Below are 14032 nucleotides of genomic sequence, written 5' to 3' on the forward strand. Positions count from 1 at the left end.
ATAATACTTACACATGTATTCTTAAGACGGCTAATAACAACATTATCATTCATATAAATCATGATATGAAATTATGTCAAATGACACTGGGGGTTGAGAAATCGTACCCGAGTTTGCAACTAGGAACTCGGAGTTTGACGTGCCGTTTTATTTGATTTGTCTTAGTAGGAAGTTGGAATCTCTGACCGCCGAGTTTGAAATGACTTGAGTGGGATTGTTGACAACAGATCCTGAGGCCCACAAATCACTCCTTCCCCTTAAACGAAGCTAGAGTTCCTAACGGCTTTCTCCTTCCTATTCTTTTCAGTGAGCTGCATTTGATCGACCCTGTGACTTGGCATAAAATGAGAGGTAAATGTTATCGTATGCATTTGGAAACGGAAATGTTGTTGTTCTTGGCCAGGAAGTATTTCATTCAAATCAAAGTTTACATGAAGGCTTTTACACAGAAGCCACAACACTCTTTGTGGGGGTTTGTCATCGTTTCCCCACCAGGACCTCCAGGAGCTGAGCCCATAATTCAATGTGAAAATACAAAAATTGTTGAGTGTTCCTTTTATGGAGAGGGGAGGTACAGGCAGGAAAAAAGATAATAATATAAAATGATAATATATAATGTAGAATAATATTAATTATAAGAAAAATAATAATAGAAATTATAATAGAAAAAAATTATAGATGATGGAATGTCTCATTCCAGGCTCCCAGATGGTGGTAGCCATGAAAGCTATTTCTCTGGCGTTTGACCTGGACAGAGGATCGGTGGCTGCCCTGCCATCCCCTGCTGAGTTCCAGGGCTACATTCTCTTCGTGGGCACGGTCATCTTTGGCCCCTGGATCAGCTACAGCAACTACAAGGAGGCCATGGAGAGCCAGGCGCTGGTGAGTGTTATGGGCCCAAGTCTCCAGCTTGGATAACCTAACAGGATAACAACAGTGTTTTGAGATCTGAACCTTTTAGTAATTTGGCAAACTACTTCTTAAATGGGTAGTTGTGATTTATTTGAACCCTTGCCCTATTTCCTACTTACTCAGTCAACAGGGTCAAGCTCCTGTCTGTACAATTTGACAGAGGCTCACTGAAATTTACTCCACAGAGCACACAAAGTAACTCTTCAGTCATCTTCTACAGACAGGATCTTGACCCCATTCACTTTGCATTGGTTTGTGGCTGACTATTCAGAGCTAGTATGAGGAACTGCATGGATTGTGCTGAGAAAGGACTCTACCGGTCAACAACATTATTGGTGAGTAGCAAATAGGGCTAAGGTTCCAAAAATCTGATCTATCCCTTTTATAATGTCTTGTCCAATCATGATGAAATGTGTAATTTGTTGGTGCTATCCTAAGATGCCAACAAGTAGATCCGCACACCAAATAGCTCCCATTGAAGGAATTCGTTATTATGCAGTAATGTTTCTGGAAACAACTTCCTCAGACTTCTGTTCAAAGCAGAGAATTATCTTAAATACCCATATATTAAAGAACAAAAAAGCATGTGATATACACAGCTGTTTAATCAGATAGCAGCATATGGTGCATATGTACAACATGTATCAATATAGGTCACACATATATACAAAGATCCTTAGAGAAGCCACTTGGAGGTGGTTGAATGAGTTTGTTTTGTGCTCTCCTACCAATGGCCTGGATGCGCTCGTCTGCCCCCGTAGAGCTGGTCGTGGCTCTACAGGTCCTCCTCCAGTCTGCTGAAGAGCCAGCTGTGTCTGGTCGTGTCCAACTGCGTCGCCCCGCACCTCTTCCCTTACTTCATCCCAATCCATGGGAACAGAATGACGCACAAGTGAGTACCATCTGGACTCTCTGGTTATGATGGACTCTGGGTTATTACAGGCATGCTGCAGCCTCCACACTCAGGCCCTTGGACTCTGTTTACCACTCAGCCCCGAGGTTTATTACCAGTGATGGCTACAACACTCACCACTGTGTTCTTTATGGTAAGGTCAGTTGGTCCTCATTAACGGACAGGCGTATAGCCATTGGTACCTGTATATTTATAAAGCCCTACTTGGTACATTATCTTATGCCAGGACTGAACCTGGACTGCTTTTTATGTTGATGCAGCTGTATCATGGAATCTCTTGCAAACTGACAAAGATTTAGTATACTCTTGTGTCACTAGGCACTTTTTTAATTAACAGACGTCAACTTTTCCTTGAACTACATACTGTCTTATTTATTTGCCACTATGATATGTTCTTCATTGTACGACTGCTCTTGTTTTACTGTTTATTTTAAATTATTGAATGTAATTTATGATGCTATCATGTACCATCAGTGTCAGTCAAAATGGGGTCCCCCTCAATAAACTAAAAATAGATAAATAAATAAAATGTTAAGTACATCCCTTCGGGCCGTGGGATAATTTTTTTTATCAGACATATAAAACAGCTAATGGAACAGACATTTATCAGACATAGAACAGATATTTATCAGACATATAAAACACATTTATCAGACATATAAAACAGTTAATAAAACACATTTATCAGACATAAAACAGTTCATAAAACACATTTATCAGACATATAAAACAGTTCATAAAACACATTTATCAGACATAGAAAACAGTTAAACCCGTTACCGGGCAGAGATTAATTTCACATCATAATCAATACAGTCCATATTAATTAATGTTGCATTTAATTTCAAATGTAGCCAAGAGTAAAGACCCATACCCCTATCAAAACAGCAGTCAACATGTATATTTTCAGCACTACGTTTGTTTACCAATGATTTTAAGTGTTATTAGCGAAATATGAGTTCATATATATCTCGGCGCATCCTGGTGGAACCCGAATTAATTAGACGTGAGGAAGTAATGCGTCATGAAAGCGTTGTAGTCCTAAAACGGAGGATACCCGGGCTTTCAATGGACATCAAAATATTATAAAACTACACTACCCAGCTCACGCCAGCCCCTGTCAAACTTGGAGCCGTCTGGTGTGAAATAATCTTTTGAAAGTTATTTTCGTGATTATGTCTCACAGGTCAAACAAACCTGAACGTTATTGCCAATTTGCCATACAATATAACATAGTTGGTTTCTTTACCGTTCTGTGAACATCTAAAAAGAAAACGCGTCTCAATCTGATGAGAAATGGCGGAGCATTTTTCATTACAAAAAAGTAACTGTACTTACAGTAGATTTAATTCACGGTCTTTGCTGCCCTGTTACGGGCGCCTGGTGTTACTAAATCCAGATTGAACTCTGCCATTGGAAGAATAAGGTAATTTATAGGCCTTATAGTCTATATTCATATTTCAAATTGGATGGCAAAATTCAGTACTGTATCTACAAAAAAAAACTGTAAATCATCTGCCCTTTATTCATTTGCTTAGATTTCTTATACACTTGATCTCAAGAAGGTGCTGAATGAGCTCAGTGGCAAATTTTCTCGTCTGGTCAATGTTAGCATGGTGTTATTCACTGTCAAAGATAAAAAAAAAAAAAAAAGTATAATTATATTCCCCTTTGGTTCATTACAATTTACTCAAGCATAGTAACAGACACAATATTTCTGACACTGGGAATACATGCAAATGGACCTTGTAGATGTGGAGAAATCCTCCATTTACTTGGGTTTAGGCATATAAAACAGTTAATAAAACACTTATCAGACATAAAACAGTTAATATAACACATTCATCAGACATATAATACAGTTAATAGAACAGACATTTATCAGACATACTGTATAAAACGGTTAGTAGAACAGACATTTATCAGACAAAATAGTTAATAAAACATATTTATCAGACATGTGAAACAGTTAATAGAACACATTTATCAGACATAAAAAAGTGAATAGAACAGACATGAAACAGTTAATAAAACACATTTATCAGACATATAAAACGGTTAATAGAACAGACATTTATCGGACATAAAACAGTTAATAGAACACATTTATCAGACATATAAAACCGTTAATAGAACAGCCATCAGACATATAAAACAGTTAATAGAACAGACATTTTTCAGACATATAAAACAGTTAATAGAACACATTTATCAGACATATAAAACAGTTAATAGAACACATTTATCAGACATATAAAACAGTTAATATAACACATTTATCAGACATAAAACAGTTAATAGAACAGACATTTATCAGACATATAAAACAGTTAATAGAACAGACACTTATCAGACATATAAAACAGTTAATAGAACAGACATTTATCAGACATATAAAACAGTTAATAGAACAGACATTTATCAGTTAATAGGACAGACATTTATCAGACATATAAAACAGTTAATAGAACAGACACTTATCAGACATATAAAACAGTTAATAGGACAGACATTTATCAGACATATAAAACAGTTAATAGAACACATTTATCAGACATATAAAACAGTTAATAAAACACATTTATCAGACCTTTAGCAAATGGTTATTTTTTTCCTCCCTCAGTTGCTGTTATATTTTGTACTTGCATCGCGTCCCGCTCTTAAGCCATACCGAGATATACCTCATCTCATGTACCTATTGTACTCCATCAACGAATAAAACAAAAATACACCCCTCACCTGCCAGGCCCCGCCCCTAGTGGCGTGCTACATAGGACTGGGCATGGCCACCACTCACTCTTCCTCTATTTTCGTTTCCATCATAGCGGATGTAAGACGCCCTATGCAACTAGTTGATTTGAAAAGTTTAGATAATATTGGGTACTTACGGAGATTTGCTTACCCCTGGAATCTTCGGGGTATGTTCCAACGACACGTCGGGTCTATTCTGATGTTCCCTCGTCTTGTGGCAGCAGATCGAGGAACAGCGTGCGAGGTTGGCTATCGAGCCGGCTCGCACACAGGTGAGCCCTGTGTCATCAGGCATTGATGCTAGTGTTAGTAATGCTGGTTTGTTTTGTTACACAACCATGTTGTGTGTCGGTGCCAGGGGCGGGATGGTTTGGTGAACGTTCCACTGAAGTGGACGGGTTCCAAGCGATCCTGGAGCGTGCTGCTAAACACTAATGCTAACGCTAAATGCTAATGCTAAATGCTAACACTACTGCTGAAATGCTGGGCACTGTTCTAATGTTCCCCGCCGTGGGATGTTGCCGCTTTTCCCTCCTCTTAAACCGGTTCATTGATGAAGGTCAGTCGGTAGCTAATGTGGGGGGTTTTGCTGAGTCCTATTTTTCCCTTTTACGGGTAAATGGGTTGACAACAGGGTGCAGGGCAGGTGTGCCGTGGCTAGGTAGCCTAGCCAGGTAGCATCGATCCTGTGCTTCGGCGGGGCTGGACGGTGTCCCACCCGGAAGCCGATGCTTGAGAGCGAGTCGGCCCGGCGGGTGGCAGTAGAGCTATACTGCTGCAGGATGGAATTTAGCGGCGGCCAGTGTTGTGGCTCAGCTGACTGTTTTCTGTCCACATTAGCGTCGAACGCTATGCTATAGTGGGGCTACTGTTTTTGTTCTGTCTCTCTGCTACGGGAATGTCTGTCTATGCTACAATCTTCCCTCCTCTCAACCATTCATGCTGAGGGTCAATCGGTGTCTACTGGGGGAGTAGTGCGAGGGGGGCTTTGTTTACCTTCATGGGTAAATGGGCTGAGGTCTAGGGCTGGTGTGCTGTTGTGAATATTATGAATGAATGCGGGACTGGTTCTCTCTGGTCCGCCTCCCCTTAACGTTGTGTACATGGGCTTGCCCATTCTACAGTATGTTCGTGGTGTTAGTTCATTTATTCATTAACCCCTTCATGGTGCACACCACAGTGGAGATTGCTGTTTACAACCACCACTGGTGCTCCGTGTTAGCATCAGTCCTTTGCTTTTGACATGTTGAAACAGTGCCCCGCCCGGCCGACGCCATGAGGTGGGTCGGCCCGGCGAGTGGCTGGTGGGCTGCTAAAGCCTGTACCGCTACGGTATGGAATTGGCAGCGATTAGAACTGTGTTCGAATTGCTGTTTTTTCTATAAAAAAATGTTGTCTGGTAGCGGGGCCTTGAGGGCCAGCCGACGTCGACACATCGTGCGAGGTTGTTGACGTTATTAGCTTTGACCCAGCCGCAAGCTATAACCGCTCAGGGCTCCCCTCTCCGCAGAGGATTTTGGTCTTCCGCTGGAGCGCGGGCGGTATTTGTCCTAGGCCCCACACCGCCTCACACCGCGCAGCCAGAAGAAGAGAGAGCATGGCCTCGTCAGCGGCGATGACGAGGCCCTCGACAGGCGGCCATGTTTTCCCCAGCGCCCCCCCACCCAACGGCTGAATTGCCAATGGCTGAAATGAATGACCTGAAAGAGCCCCTGGCTCTGCGGCTCTGCAGCTACATATGCTTCTAGCAAAATCCAGCCCCGCTGTTTGCAATGGGAGCAGGAGTCTCGACTTGGGACTTATTTTATATGGAATATAATGACTTTATACGCAAAAGTAGCCTAGTTTTAAGTTAAAATATTATAAATCTACATGCCTTGAGGATGTCATTCTTTATATAGCCTGCCTATCAGGCAAAAAAAATTATTCTAACAGAAACACTGATACCGTGATATACCGTTACCGTCTATGCTTCAAATTATACCGTGATATACCTTTTTTGACCATACCGTCCACCCCTAGGTCTGGTTCTCCTCCATAGACCTGTAGGATGCGTGTTCGCATTCCTGATCTTCCGTCCTAGGGCTTACCTGCGCTTCCTTACAGGGTTAGCGTATGGGTACCAGGGGCTGCCGTTCGACTTTTCTCTGGCTCCCCGCATCTTCACCAAGTGCGTGGAGGCCGCACTGGGGCCTCTGCGTCGTCAGGGGTTACGAAGTGTATTCTGCCCTGCCGACGTTCTGGTCCTTGGCGGTCAAGGTGGATCGTCAGGTCTCATGCCAGGCAGGGTTCCTACCAGCCTGGGGTTGCTGTAGACTGGAAGTAGAGTACTCCTCTTCCCAGTCAACGGGTGGAGTGCTATGGGCATCCCTCTCAGAGCGTGTTGCGACACGCTCGATACGACATCAGTGTCGTATATCGACAGACAGGGAGGAGTACGCTCCCCCCGTCTGCACCGGGCGGCTGGCTATGGGCGTCCTCCATCTGCGCGGCCTGAGGGCTCCCCACATCCCCGGCAGGGTGAATATGGGTACAGGTGTAATGTCGCGGGGCGGTCCTCATCCTGACGGGTGGGGATTACGTCCGGACATAGCCAGGCAGGTCTGGGACCGATGCCGCGCCGCCTGGGATTCTTTCCCCATACATCTGTTAGGTCAGTTGTTGGGGCGGGTACGTTGAGGAGTGCAGGTCCTTGATCCTGGTTGCGGATACCATCCGGAATGCGCATGCTCCCTCCACTGTCGCGCTTTACGCGGGCAGATGGCGTATGTTCCAAGAGTGGTGTAAGGCGGGGGGCAGGGACCGGTGTCCTGCCCCCTGGATACTGTCCTTGTTTACCTCCAGTCTCTCATTGATAGACTGTCGGCTTCGACGGTGAGGGTATATGCAGAAGCTATATCCTCTTATCATGAGGGATTTGAGGGTGATGTTTTGTTCAGCCACCCTCTTGTGAAGCGTTTCCTGCTTGGCGCCCGACGCGTTAAGCCGGTAAAACGCTCTTTGGCTCCGAGTTGGGATCTTCAATTGGTCCTCGGTCGGTTGTCCTTGGCCCCGTTTGAGCCTCTTGAGCAAGCGCCGTTGGAACAGCTGTCGTTCAAGACCGCGTTCTTACTGGCCGTCACCTCCGCTAAACGCGTGGGTGAGCTTTGTGCTCTCTCGGTACGACCAGAGTGCCTGTCTTTTGTTCCGATTGCGGTGCCACTCTGCGGCCTAATCCTGCCTTTGTGCCTACAAATATCCGGAGTTCCTTCCACTCCAGGGATATTGTGGTTCAGGCGTTTCATCCACCTCCTCACGCTAGTGAGTTGGAAGCGGGCCTTCACCTGTCATGTCCGGTCCGGGCTTTGGGGATTTACCTCAGCCGTACTCAGGGCCTCAGGGCTACCGATCAGTTTTGTCTGTTACGGTGGTTCTCGTGCTGGTAAGGCACTATCGAAACAGTGCCTGTCCCATTGGTTGTGCGAGGGCATTGCCCTTTGCTACACGTTGGCCGGGCTGGCTCCCCCTGGGGGCGTCAGGGCGCACTCCACTCGTGGGGTGGCAGCCTCTGCCGCTCTGCTGGGTGGGGCCTCGGTGGAGGACATCTGTGCTGCAGCTACATGGTCCTCCCCGGGTCCCTTCGTAAGGTTTTACCTCATGGACATGACCAGGGGTTCTGTCTCCCAGGCGGTTCTCAGGTCTGTGGCCTCTCCTGCTTCCCGTCCTTTGGTGGGGTAGCAGGGGTGTGTGGGTATGGGCCACAGTGTGTTGTGTCACACGTGGTTCCGCCTGTGCTGTGTGTTCAAGGGGTTATAGTTCCCTCTTGTTCGCACTCGGGTGGAGTTGACTGCACCCCCTCTTCATTAGGAAGGATGGGGTGACGGGACTCCCCTTCCCCCTTGATGTGGGCTTACGGGTCCTCAGGGGGTGCATCTGTCGGGCCTCGCGTCCACTCTACCCCATATCTCGGTATGGCTTAAGAGCGGGACGCGATGCAAGTACGAAATATAACGACAGGTTATGTATATAACCTAGTTATATGAGTACTGACTAAGCGTCCCACTCTTAGCGTGCCGTGAGTTCCCTTGGGGAAACTTTTCTTTGGAAACAATTTTTCCGAGGAAGAGTGAGTGGTGGCCATGCCCAGTCCTATGTAGCACGCCACTAGGGGCGGGGCCTGGCAGGTGAGGGGTGTATTTTGGTTTTATTCGTTGATGGAGTACAATAGGTACATGAGATGAGGTATATCTCGGTATGGCTTAAGAGCGGGACGCTTAGCCAGTACTCATATAACTAGGTTATATACATAACCTGTCGTTAGTTGTGACTCAAAAGATTTGCACAATACAAGAATTTGAGTCTGTTTCTTTTATTCTTTGTCTTTTCCTGCTTCTGAGAGACATCCAAGAAAGGTAAGCTTGTGGTTAGCAGATAGAAGTGACTTTTTCATACCATTAACAGGTTCAGTGCCAGAGGTCACTATGGGCGTTGGGCCGTTGTGTGCCAGCGCTTTGTTCAATGGGGATAAGTTCCAGTGTTTGCAGTGCTAAACCTATATTAAATATTATAGCTATGGATCTAATAACGTCGATTGTCAGTGAGTTTCTTTCGGTCAACATGCAAAAAACAGATACTTTTTTCATCTATACATTTCCATTTTATACCGTGGTGAATATGAGTATAGTTTTAGAGTGATCCTGTGTAATCCCAGGAAACTCCGGCAAACAGCGCTTCACTGCATTTCATTATAAATCGTGTCATTTCTCGCCTGGAACAAGAATCATTCTGAAATCAACGCTAGATTATCGATATTATGTTTCATCATGCATGCACGAAAGGGGGGGGGGGGGGGGGGGTTTCTATGCTTCGAACGCCACCAACGGCATACAGTACATTACAGACACACGCTGCGATCGCGGGGAAAAAATCATCGGATCAACGCAAGATTGATAACATATAGTCGTTACCTTGTCTATGATGTACTGCAAAAAGAATAATCCAATTATCTGATCGCCCTTCCAAATAGTGATTGCGGTCGTGTGTCCAACGTTATCCACCAAAACGCATGAACCGAGTGAACTCGAGTGTCCCCAATCCATGTCTTATAAACGTTACTCATGCCCGAGAAGGAAAACCTGGACCGGACTTCTTAGATCATCGTACAGGCCAAGCCAGAGGGTTTCCAATGATGTGCAATACCGGCCGCAAGGCATTAGTCGGCGGTATTGTCCGTTTGCGATCTCAGAGCCATTCCCAATGATAACATCAAGCTGGATGGATGAATTATGAATGGATATAGCGAATAAAAGAAATAACGATTAAAACCCGGGTTTTCTCGGGTTTGGCGCTCAAGCGATGGCGAGTTAACCCGACTTATCCCGGGTCTGGCGCTGAATGTGTTATGGGTAATGCTGGACCACTAGCCCCATTTCCTACTTAAAGGATAAAGCCAGTGTAATTACATTTAACTTAAAAAATTTCAACAAACCTTCAATGCATTTCTCCTAGGAGTGTAATGGTACACAAAAACCACGGTACGGTACGTACCTCGGTTTTGAAGTCACGGTTCGGTACGGGTTTTCGGTACAGTGGGGGAAAGTTTGGCTTTCCATGTTCCACTCGGGTGATGTAGTGTGCAGTAACTAATTGTACTTGTAGGGCTGTCAACGAATATTCTATATTGAAATTAATAATCGACTTGTAAAAAAAAATACAAATAATAATAATTATATTAGATTGTGAAAAAAACAGCCCCGGGTGGGCGGTTGTTAGTGGTTAACATACCGTTGTATTCGTTCGGTACACTACACAGCCGTTCGGTACGGTACGGTACACACTGAAACTGTTCGGTTCGGTATGGATACGCATACCTTTACACCCCTAATTTCTCCTACTTACCAGCCAACACCAGATGAGAGCTCATATCCAGAAGTCATAGAACTCTTTTGTTGTTGGAAAAAAGGTTAAAACAAGTCACAGAGCCGTACTGTTGCAGGAATACACCATATTGTACTTGTCCTGGACCTGGTGTTTATTTAAAAAAATTTAATAACTACAATGCCCCTGTTTTTCATGACAATACATTACGATATTTTAAACTGGAAATATGTGTTTGTGACCTGTATTTAATGATTTTCACAGGTATTGGGAACATATGGCTTCCTGGTTGAGAACTCCCTAATGGTAGGAGAGTAGGGACTGGGAGAGTATACTGATGGTGTAGAATAATTGCATTGTAGGTTTTTTATTTTTTCCATAGGCTATGTTGACGATAAGAAAAAGATCATATCAAGATAAACACCTGGCCTTATCCCTTAACGGTGATGTTGTCAATTGGTGGAGTCCTTTTTTCAGCATGGTCCATGGTGTTAAATGTACATACATGCAGAAAAAGTTATGCTTGTTTTTCCCGGCTCCTCAACCGTAGTAGTTTGGTAGACAACAATACACAACCATCTATACAATACAGCGGATAAAAAAAAGTATCATACTATACAGTGTAAGTAGCAGGAGTGTGTGCCTGTAATAAGTGTGCTTGTGTGGTGTGCAAGTCACTTAACTATTTGAGCGCCACAAGCTTTCCCCATCTGCACTGTCTAGCGCAAGCGTTATTGACCATTTTAGCGATGTTTGCAGACCCATCGTGTGTTCTGTATTATAGCTATGGAGACAATAGTATGGCTCATTTGACAGGCATTGTTCATGGTCCATTACTGACTAATTAGTTCATTTCTACACACTGTAGTTTGTTACACGCTAAACATCGGCCCTTTCCAAAATAATAGTATTTTTCCATAGATCGCGAGATACGATGTGTTATATGTAATAAGCCCAAATCGTTCTGGCTGATTGCCTGAAACCCCAGGGGTGGGCGTTTCAACTAGAAACTGCAACCGTGTTTGTCGAGCATGTTTTACGTCCGGTAAAACATGAAACTGTGATTGTTACAAAAACATGTTTCAGGTTCGGTAAAATAAACATAGAATATACCTTACCTTAGCCAGAAGGTATTCCAAAAAGAATAATTCCCAGTGATCGCATCGCCATCACGATTACCCGTGTACTCGTTTATATGGGAAATAGGCTTCAGGCAACAAAATCTCCAGGCGATCGCTGTGTCTCTCTGTCTGAGGAGGAGGAGCCCTTGCAAAAAAAGGTGTATGCACACCAAGCCATTCCAGTTAAAAAGGTAGGCGTTACTGCCACCTGGTGAGATTCGATCGTCATTGCAATTCCAACTTAGGTAGATGAATCAGGGACACCTAGAGGGCTCTGGCTGACCGTATAGAACAGGGATCAAAGGAAAATATCAAAGGATCAAAACCCGAGTATACTCAGGTTTTGGCGCTCAACGCATGGCGAGATAACCCGACTTTACTCGGGTATGGCGCAGAATGAGTTAAGGTGCTTTTGTGTGTATGCTCATGTGATGATTTAGTCTTTCCGTCAGTTGTTTGTTTGCAGTAGTCTGCAAACCATGGTGTTGGTTTGGTTGGTCATGGTGTTGGTTTGTCATCATGCAGGTGGCTCCGTGCCTATGAGAACGCACTCTCCTTCCACTTCAGCAACTATTTTGTGGGCCACTTGAGTGAGAGCACCACCATGCTAGCAGGAGCAGGCTTCACAGAGGAGAAAGACCACGTCAAGTGGTGAGTTTAGTTAGCTGTGTGTGTTTATCTGTGTGCATTGTTTGAGTCCACACGTAACTAAGATACATTTTAATGATATTTGGTGTATAAAAAAATTATATATATATTCCAATTTCAATTATATTAATGTATTCTTATGTAGCATACCGGTAGTTATTCCTGTCTATATTATATACATTTATTGCATGTATTCTGCTTCGATTTTTTATGTTTTCATAAAACATAAATGTAACTATTGGTTGAGGGGCGCAATATAAATAAATGTATCATATCATATCACTGGTTTTATGTCATTGCTTTCATTTCTGCCTCAGTTATACAAAATTGCACATGCTGACATGCTGACATTGACATTGCAATTGTGATTAGATTATTCGTGCAGCACTATTTTATTTCCTCTTGGTTGTTAAGCACTTCATAATGGCTTTTGAAAAAAGTGCTATATAAATTAGGATTATTATTATTTATCTATTTATATTATTACATAATCTTATTAATTTATCAGCAGTGGGAAAAGTGATATTGGTGCATCCCTAACGTGTGTGTGTGTGTGTGTGTGTGTGTGTGTGTGTGTGTGTGTGTGTGTGTGTGTGTGTGTGTGTGTGTGTGTGTGTGTGTGTGTGTGTGTGTGTGTGTGTGTGTGTGTGTGTGTGTGTGTGTGTGTGTGTGTGTGTGTGTGTGTGTGTGTGTGTGTGTGTGTGTGTGTGTGTGTGTGTGTGTGCAGGGACATGAATGTGGTGAAGCCCCTCAATGTGGAGCTGCCTCGTTCCATGGTGTTGGTGGTGACCTCCTGGAACATCCCCATGTCTCGCTGGCTCAACAGCTGTGAGGCTCTTCTGCTCATCCTAATCTCAGTATCTATTCATACTGCTCATCCTAATCTCAGTATCTATGCATACTGGCCATCCTAGTCTCAGTATCTATTCATACTGAAACTATACAATATTCACCACGGGATAACACGCAAACGTATAGATGAAAGAATTAACTCTTTTTTACATGTTGGACGAGAGATAGTGACTGTCAAATGAGCCATAGTATTGTCCCCATAGCTATAATATAGAATATAGATATAGCTCTGCAAACATCGTGACGCACAGTGAAAATGCCTATCTTTTAAAGCGTGGCCCATTGACTACAAGGATGGAGATAATGGCTGGCGCTGAATGAGTTAAATGACACACACTTGTCATTTCATAATAGACACAGACCAGTGTGAGCAATGTCCAATATGTCTAACATGCTTTGCATCCTTGCCATCCTTTGCCATCCACATTAGCCGCTAAGATAACTAGCGTTAGCCGCTAAGCAAACTAGCGTTAGCCGCTAACTAAGCTAAGCTAACTAGAGTGACTCCACGACACCAATTCCATTAGTTAGGAAAGGGGGGATGGGTGTTATATTGACGAGGCTTGACAGATCAAAGATAACTTCACATTTATTGGCTGTTCATTTATATATATCGCGCTACATACAACTCTGTGGGTTGTTGACTTCCTAGTGACTGTGACATCACTCAAGTCAACTACGGCATCCATTAGGCTCAAACTCAAACCTAATACATCACGGCGGTGGTGACTGAGCCTCACTCCCTCTCTCTCTACATTCAATGATTTAAAGTAGCCAAACGTTACACTATAAATACTAACTGGATAGTTCATGATATAAACATTTAATTTCATTATCTGAAATATTCTAAAATCATTAAGTCTGCTATGAGCCATTCTCCCTTTGTGTGTGTGTGTGTGTGTGTGTGTGTGTGTGTGTGTGTGTGTGTGTGTGCGTGCGCACGTCCATCTCTTGTCTTTGGAAAGACCAGATGAGGTCA

At 43.7% G+C, this 14032-nt stretch overlaps 1 protein-coding gene across 3 annotated transcripts in view; it reads left to right on the forward strand.

Moving 5' to 3' along the window:
- The window catches only part of LOC311243621 (protein-serine O-palmitoleoyltransferase porcupine-like), a 54786-nt gene that overhangs the window by 18627 nt on the left and 22127 nt on the right, over positions 1-14032 (forward strand). For 2 of the 3 annotated variants that reach the window (XM_084332912.1, XM_084332913.1), the window contains exons 4-8: positions 308-351; positions 701-882; positions 1674-1804; positions 12079-12204; positions 12929-13029. In XM_084332912.1, the coding sequence (XP_084189038.1) occupies positions 308-351; positions 701-882; positions 1674-1804; positions 12079-12204; positions 12929-13029 (584 nt within the window). The remainder of the gene's footprint in view (positions 1-307; positions 352-700; positions 883-1673; positions 1805-12078; positions 12205-12928; positions 13030-14032) is intronic. The other variant, XM_084332914.1, reaches the window with a different exon arrangement.

Source organism: Notolepis coatsorum, assembly GCF_963971535.1.
Source record: "Notolepis coatsorum genome assembly, chromosome: 17".
In the NCBI taxonomy this organism is placed as follows: domain Eukaryota; kingdom Metazoa; phylum Chordata; class Actinopteri; order Aulopiformes; family Paralepididae; genus Notolepis; species Notolepis coatsorum.